The sequence below is a fragment of the Trichechus manatus genome, unplaced genomic scaffold (genome assembly GCF_000243295.1).
Source record: "Trichechus manatus latirostris isolate Lorelei unplaced genomic scaffold, TriManLat1.0 scaffold00038, whole genome shotgun sequence".
Taxonomy (NCBI): Eukaryota; Metazoa; Chordata; class Mammalia; order Sirenia; family Trichechidae; genus Trichechus; species Trichechus manatus.
In genome coordinates this window covers 6,886,276-6,894,514 of record NW_004443974.1, presented here as the reverse complement: position 1 = coordinate 6,894,514, position 8,239 = coordinate 6,886,276, and the positions used below count along the sequence as shown (strand labels likewise).

Sequence of the window (8,239 nt, the reverse complement as noted above, 5' to 3'; positions counted from 1 at the left end):
CTAATAGTAAGAGTTTCTACTAATTAGGAATTTATTATTTGATGAATAGCTTTAAAGAAAATTAATATAATTAACTTAATATTGGATTAACTTAATATCCCATTAGTAGTTCTTCCAGAAGAAATGGAAGAGAGGACGTTGAGGGAATACATAATTAAAGAAATAATACAAGAAATTTCTCGGAGCTCAAGATGGGCATGCATCTTAGTAGACCCTTACTAGAAAGGATCTACTAAGTTTATCACAGAATTAAAAAGGAACTATATTTTGCGACATCTTTGTACAATTTAGGGATACCCGGAATAAAAATCCTAAATGCTTGCCAGGAAGAATAACACTTGAAAAGGAAAAGAACCAAACTGGCATCAGACTTCTTATCAGCAATATTAGATGACAGGAAATAAAGGAGTAATGTGTTTAGCAATCAAGTGTGAGTGCAAAACGAAAATATTTTTAGACACAAAGACTCAGAAAGTTTATTTCCCATTACTCCATTCTGAGGTAGTTACTTGAATGTGTGTAAAAAATGAGGGTGAGAACCATAGTAGACAAAGCCAGAAGATACTTATTAGCATCTTTTAAATTGAGAGATTATAAGTGCTGAGTGGGGTCCCTGGGTGGTGCAAATGGTTAATGTGTGCTCAGCTGCTAAGTGAAAGGTTGGAGGTTTGAGTCTACCCAGAGGCACTTAGGAAGAAAAGCCTGTGATCTTTTCTAAAAAATCAGCCATTGAAAACCCTATGGAGCACAGTTCTACTTTGATGTATATGGGGTTGCCATGAGTCAGAATCAACTCAATGACAACTGCTTTTTTTTTTTTAAGTGCTGAATAATTGAACCTGGAATAAATGAAGGATGGGAGGGTGGATAGATAGAAAGATACTGGCAAGGGAGAGACATCAAAAAAAAAAAAAAAACTTTTTTGGAAACTAGTATACATACAAAAAAAAGAAAAGATATTTCCCTTAAACTATCCCAAGAGTAAATTGTAGCATTATTTGATCCTAGCATTCTTCTTGGCAGGTGATGTGGATTGTGTCTTATGGCCACAAGAAACAGGACAGAAGTGACTGAATTCCTCTTATTGGGCCTGTCCAGCTGGTCAGAGATGCAGCCAGTCATTTTTGGGATTGTCCTCACCATGTACCTGGTAGCAGTTATTGGCAATGCCCTATTAGTAATTGTTGCCCACTCAGACACCAAGCTTCAGACACCCATGTATTTCTTTCTCAGCCAGCTTTCCTTTATTGACATATTTCTGACAAACATCATTGTGCCCCAGGTGCTGGTGCACACACTATCTGTGAATAGAACCATCTCCTTTAACTGCTGCATGGTCCAGTTGTTTTTCTTTGTGACTGTGGGCAGCATGGAAGGCCACCTGCTGGCTTCCATGGCCTATGACCGCTATGTTGCCATCTGTGATCCTTTAAGATACTCTGCCATTGTTAGCCGCCACCTCTGTCTGCGCATAACCTTGACCTCATGGGTGGTTGTCAGCCTCAATAGTCTCCTTTATAGTGTGTTGGTCACCCGCTTAACCTTCTGTGGCAACCAAGTCACCCACTTCTGTGATATCATGCCCCTGCTACAGCTCTCCTGCACCAGACCAGTGGTCAATGAAACGCTAATCTTCACAGAGGGTGTAGCTGTGGTGGTCAGTCCTTTGTTCTTCATTTTAGGCTCCTATGCCCGCATTGGTGTTGCCATAGCCCGCATGCACTCTGTTGCTGCCCTCCGAAAAGCCTTGTCCACCTGCAGCTCTCATATCCTGGTTGTGCTGCTCCTATGTGGCTCTGTGATCCACATGTACCTCTGGCCATCCTCCAGCTATGATCTGGATCAGGACCGCCAAGTTGCCATTTTCTATGCTAAACCCACTAATCTACAGCCTAAGGAACCAGGAGGTTCAGGGTACTCTGCGGAGGCTTGGCAAGAAACTCTGCATCTCAGGAAACTTCCAACCTGGCTCAGAGGCAAACAGGAAATGACAGCACATCTCTTGAGACCAAGGAGTTAGCAGGTAACCTGAAAATGTCTCAAATAGATGGGTTATATAACTAATCACTGATGTAACTCACATTCCCATGACAATCTTCCTCTCTCTCTCGTATGGATTTGGGAAATGTGAATTGATAAATAAACGGTTCAGATCTCTGTTGACTGACTTAGAATCTCAGAACATTGGAGCTGAAAAGATATTTTAAAATATCCAAAACCAAACTTCTCATCTTTTGGCTATAGTATCTGGAGCTTAGATGACTACTAAAAATGATTACAAATCAGCATGGTTGGCAGAATTTTGAACATTTTGGTGATGGTGTAGCATGTATGTCTTTCTAAGATGAATGGGCATGCCAAGATTTAGAGATCTGGGAGAGGAGGCAGCAAAGGAAAATGAGAAGTGGCCATTGGACATGTCAGAATCCTAGAAAAGGCAGTGTTTCCAGAATTGAGGAGTAGTCATTCTCACAACTGTAGCTGAGAAGTCAATGAGAACAGAATATTGACTATTAGATTTGGAGGGCAAATTTCCAATTAGAATCATTTTAGGATAAAATATCAAGTGAGGAGGTGAAGACCATGATTGTCTTTTTGTTTATGTTACCTGCTGCCAAGACACTTAAGTGAGTTTTTCAGAGAACTTAGATAAGTGGTGTGTCACATAACCACATCTTGCTGCAATAGAGGACGGGAACAGAATCTCTAGATCTTTCTAGTGAAAACTTTGAGAATTCTATTATTAATGAAAAAGAAAAAAATAATGGATAATGGAGAATAGTTGAAAGCCTCTTCTACAAGCCTTTTTCCACTTTTAGTCAAGGCACAAAATTTCTTGCTTTTACCTCTGAATAGCTGAGTTGCTCAGCTCTGCATGTTCTCTCTGAACAACCCTCAGTCCCAGCCTCTGCGATTTTGCCAAATTGCAGATCTTCTTCAGCTTCCTCTTCACAGACATCTTTCTGTGGATCAGATGACCCCACTAATGCTATCATAGTTCTGTAAGTTCTCTCTAACGAGTACCAGTTGCCTTCACGTCAATTCTGACTCATGACGATACCATTTTCAATAGCTTATGTTTTGGAAGTAGATAGCCAGGGCTTTCTTCCAGGGCATCTCTGGGTCGACTTGAACTTCCAACCTTTCAGTTAGCAGTTGAACGGGTTAACTGTACCACCCAGGGACTCCACACTCTCTCGAGAACCTGGCTATTCAAAGTTTGGTCTGTGTACCAGCAGCATCAGTGTTGCCTGGGAGCTTGTTAAAAATGTACAATCTCAGTCCCCCTCCTGCATCCTGGTTCAACTGAATCAGAACCTGCTGTTTAACAAGGTTCTCCAGCTGACTTATGCCACATTACAGCCTGAAAAACACTGCTCTTGAATGATACACACCTCAGAATGCTTTATTCAAGTAGAAAACCAATGTTTATTTAAAGATGGGCTGATCTTCCGCTACCTTCCCCACCATCAAGGAATGTGGCACAGGAGGGTGCTCACTTTTCCCCTATTTCTCACAGAGGCATAGGCTGTTGCTCCAAATAACAGCTTTATCTCTGGAAACATTCTAGTTGGGGGAGGGTAGACAGAGTGTTTGTCTCACCCTGTTCTGTCTAACATCACCAGTTACACAAAGAAAAAGACCCCACAACCATACTCATTTGCTTCCAAAGCCTATTAAATTAACCCCAGCTAATTCTGATTATTGGAGCCCTGACGGCACAGTGGTTAAGAGCTATGGCTGCTAACAAAAAGATCAGCTGCTAACCAAATTGGTCAGCAGTTTGAATCCACCAGCTTCTCCTTGGAAACCATATGGGGCAAGTATACTCTGTCCTATAAGGTCGCTATGAGTCAGAATTGACTCAATCGCAATGGATTTATGGGATTCTGATTATTAGCCATTGACTATGTTCTTGGTGCATTTACATCAGTCAGGCTTCAGTGCAAGGACTGAAGGGATGTCAGCAGCATGAGTGAAAGGGGATTGGAAATATGTTGAGGGGCAGATGAAACCTTGGATGGGAAAATAACCTGGTTTTAATCTGGTCCCAAAAGGGAATGTTCAAGGGTGAAATGACATGATGTCAAGGCCTCTGTGAAAATGACCAAGGCTCAAGCCAGAATGACAATTCCTGTGATTTAAACCTCAGACACTGAAGTCAAATTGGAACTTGATGTGTTTGTGTGAGTACAAGGACTACCCAAAGTGACATGAATCATGAAGCCTTTGAGATCACCATGTACTGTGGCCAGAAGGAGATGCATTTATCTCCTCTTGATAATTTGGAATTATCACTGTGGCATTTGGTCACTGTTCTAGCAACAGTGAGCTCTTCATTTATTTCTTAAGTTTATTTAACACATACTTGATAAAGATGAGCTATATGCCAGAAATAGTGATCAATGCTTGGGATATGTATCCTGAAAGGTTTACAAAAGAAGACAGGGAGACAGACTGTAAACAAATAAGAGCAATGAAATGAAGAGAAGGATTCAAAGGGAAAGCAGTGGGAACACATAAAAGGTACATTCAATTATCCTGGGATTGGGAAGTTGAGGTGCTGGTCTGAAAATGCTTTTATAACTAGGGTGGCTATGTAAATTATTGTCTAAACCAGCTCACTTCTGAGAGATAAAGGGGGAAGTATTAATAATTACACTGAAACAAGAGGAATAATTAGATCTTTTGTGTGACGGTATGGTCTCTCAGAAATTATTCATCTAAAGAGGTCAGAATGAAAACAAAGTTCAGAAGCCCAAAGGAAAATGCTAACAGGCTTTGCTGAAGGTAGTGTAGAGTTAAGGTATGGACTGTGGATCCAGAGACCATGAGATGCAGTCCCAGCTTTGCCATCCTTGCTGTGTGACCTTAGACAATTATTTAACTACTCTATGCCTCGATTACCCATTTGAAAAGAAAGGACTAGCAGTACCTATCTGTCTTAGGCTGGGTTCTGCAGAGAAGCAAAACTAGTGAAAAACCCATGGACTCTGGGCTAGGCATCAGCTGGAGGCTTCTCCTGACTCATGTGGTTACAGGAACTGACAAACCCAGAATCAGCAGGTTAGACGGCAGGCTGCTGGCTCACAGGGCTGCGGAAGCCAACGAATCTCCAAGGTGGCAAGTCAGATGACAAGTTGCTTGCTCATGTCCCAAGAACTGTAGGTCAGATAATGATGAGTCAGAAACAGGTTCCAGAAGAAGCAAGTGAGCTTTGCCAAAATGTCCATATATATGTACTGGGTGCAGGCCACACCTCTGGGGAAACTCCCCATACAACCGATTGACTGATCAATCAGATCACATCATGGAGGTGACTGCATTATATCACAAAAATGGGGGATAATTATATCAGATCACAAAATGGAGGATAATTACAATGCTGAGAATCATGGCCTAGCCAAGTGGACACATAACATTAACTATCACAGTCTTCTCCTTGTCACCTTGGCACCTGTACACATCTCCTTAAGGACTCCTAAATAAAGACAATTATAAAGTCATACTTGTGCCTAACATGACACAACTAACACGTGTCCAACGAAAACACACCAGCCCCATTTACAGCTTATATTTTATAAGTGATGAAATAAAGAAGGGAAGAAAACAAAAACATTTTATACACACACACACATATAATAAAAGAAAAAAGAAATACTCATAACAATTACAGTCCTCGTTTCTGCAGCTGGTCACTTGGTCATAACTGGTACTTAGAACTACCTTCTTCCATCACCTATTCTGTATTCCCTTTACCCTCAGGAAGTTCCTCAGCTGGTCTCGGTTCTTTGCTTGGTTGGGTGATCCAAACCTTCATTCCTAAAGGATGTGGGCCATTAGTAGTCATGTCAGAATTGGGTTGCTATAGTTTTCCATTGACTTTAATCACAGGGTATGGTAGTACTATGAGACTCCCTAAGGGATTTCCTGTATTCCAGGCATACTCTTCTTTACTTCCATTATGTAATATCAGTCCAATTTCCCCTTGGTAATCAGGATCAATCACACCAGCCAATACAGTAATTCCCTTCTTTGCCTGTTGATCCAGAGGTATGAGAACCCCCAAAATGGCTGGGTGGCATTCTAATCAGTGCTGTATGTCTAGGTGGGAACACTGCTCCCTTTGGAACTAATCCTCTAGACCTGCAGAGCATGGGATCATGGGGACAGGAAACAAAAATTTTGCAAGTAGTTCACTAGAGATAATAGTGAGTGGTATCACTCCCATTTCCATCCCTTGGTTCCTGGACCCATGAATCCTGGCTATGGGAGAAACAGCACCATATTTTGGATGCTGGTTTAGAGCATATACAGCCTCCTGGAGAACATTGCCCCAATCCTGCAAAGTATTGCCCTCTAGCTGGCTCTGTAATTGTGTCTTTAAAAGGTCATTCCATTGTTCTATCAAGCCAGCTGCTTTAGGATGATGGGGAACATGGTAGGACCAGTAAGTTCCATGAGCATGGGCCCGTTGCTGCACTTTATTTGCTGTGAAGCAAGTCCCTAGATCTGAGGCAATGCTGTGTGGGATACAATAACGGTGGTTAAGGAATGTCGTAAGCCCACGGATGGTAGTTTTGGAGGAAGCATTGCATGCAGGGAAGCCAAATCTGTATCAAGAGTAAGTGTCTATCCCAGTAAGGATGAAATACTGCCCTTTCCGTGATGGAAGTGACCCAGTGTAAACAACCTGCCACCAGGTTGCTGGCTGATCACCTTGAGGAATGATGCAATACCGGGGACTCAATGTTGGTCTCTACTGCTGGCAGATTGGGCACTCAGCAGTGCCTATAGCCAAGTTGGCCTTGGTAAGTGGAAGTCCATGTTGCTGAGCCCATGAATAACCTCCATCCCTACCACCATGACCACTTTGTTCATGAGCCCATTGTGCAATGACAGGAGTGGCTGGGGAGAGAATGACTGGTTTCTACAGAATTCGTCATCCTATTCACTTGATTGTTAAAATCCTCCTCTGCCAAGGTCACCCTTTGGTAAGCATTCACAAAACACACAAATATCTTCACTTTGGCCCATTCAGAGAGGTCTATCCACATACCTCTTCCCCATAACTCCTTGTCTCCAATTTTCCAATCAAGTTGCTTCCAAGTCCCTGACCATCTAGCCAACCCATTGGCCACAGCCCATGTATCAGTATACAATCACACATCTGGCCGTATCTCCTTCCAAGCAAAGTGAATGATAAGGTGCACTGATCAAAGTTCTGCCCATTGGAAGGATTTCCCTTCACCACTGTCCTTCAGGGCATTCCCAGAAAGGGACTATAGTGCTGCTGTTGTCCACTTTCAAGTGGTGCCTGCATATCACGTAGAACCATCTGTAAACCTGGCACGAATTTTCTCTTCCTCAGTCAGCTGATCATAAGGAACTCCCCATGAGGCCATAGGTGCAGACTGGGAGATGGAAGATAATGTGACAGGAGTGGAGACAATGAGCATTTGAGCTACTTCTTCATGCAACTTGTGCCTTCAGGTCCTGCTTGAGCCTGATCTCGTATATACCACTTCCATTTAATGATGGAGTGCTGCTGTGCATGTCCAACTTTATGACTCTGTGGGTCAGACAACAACCAGTTCATGATAGGCCTCTCAGGCCACATGGTGACTTGGTGGCCCATGTTTAGGTGTTCAGTCTCTACTAAGGCCAAAAGCTGTTTCCCAAAAGGAGAGTAGTTATCTGCAGAAGATGACCAGGCTTTGCTCCAAAATCCTAAGGGTTTGCACTGTGATTCACCAGTAGGGGCCTACCAAAGACTCCAACCAGCATCTCTGCCATTGACAGTTCAAGCACCACTGGATCAGCTGGTGGCTCAAGTGGAAAAGCAGCTTGCATGGCAACCTAAACCTGTTTCAGATTCTTTTCTTGTTCTGGGCTCCACTGAAAACAACCAGCTTTTTGAGTCACTTGATAAATAAGCCAGAGTAGCACACTCAGATGAGGGATATGTTGCCTCCAAAATCCAAAGACGCCCACTAGACATTCTGCCTCATTTTTAGTTGTGTGAGAGGCCAGGTGCAATAACTTATCCTTCACTTTTGAAGGAATATCTTGACATGCCCCACACCACTGGACCCCTAGAAATTTCACTGAGGTGGAAGGCACCTGAATTCCAACCCCCTCCCCCGCCCCTTTGGAACTCTTTTTTTTTTATTATTGTACTTTAGGTGAAGGTTTGCAGAACAAATAGTTTCTCATTAAACAGTCAGTACACATATTG

General features: G+C 42.6%; 1 protein-coding gene across 1 annotated transcript; it reads left to right on the top strand.

Moving 5' to 3' along the window:
- Positions 1 to 1,108: 1,108 nt before the first annotated feature.
- LOC101359190 (olfactory receptor 1L3-like) lies at positions 1,109 to 1,991 on the top strand. The gene is given in 2 exon segments (XM_012555328.1): positions 1,109 to 1,869; positions 1,871 to 1,991. Coding segments are annotated over 2 exon segments (882 nt in total).
- The last annotated feature ends 6,248 nt before the right edge of the window (positions 1,992 to 8,239 follow it).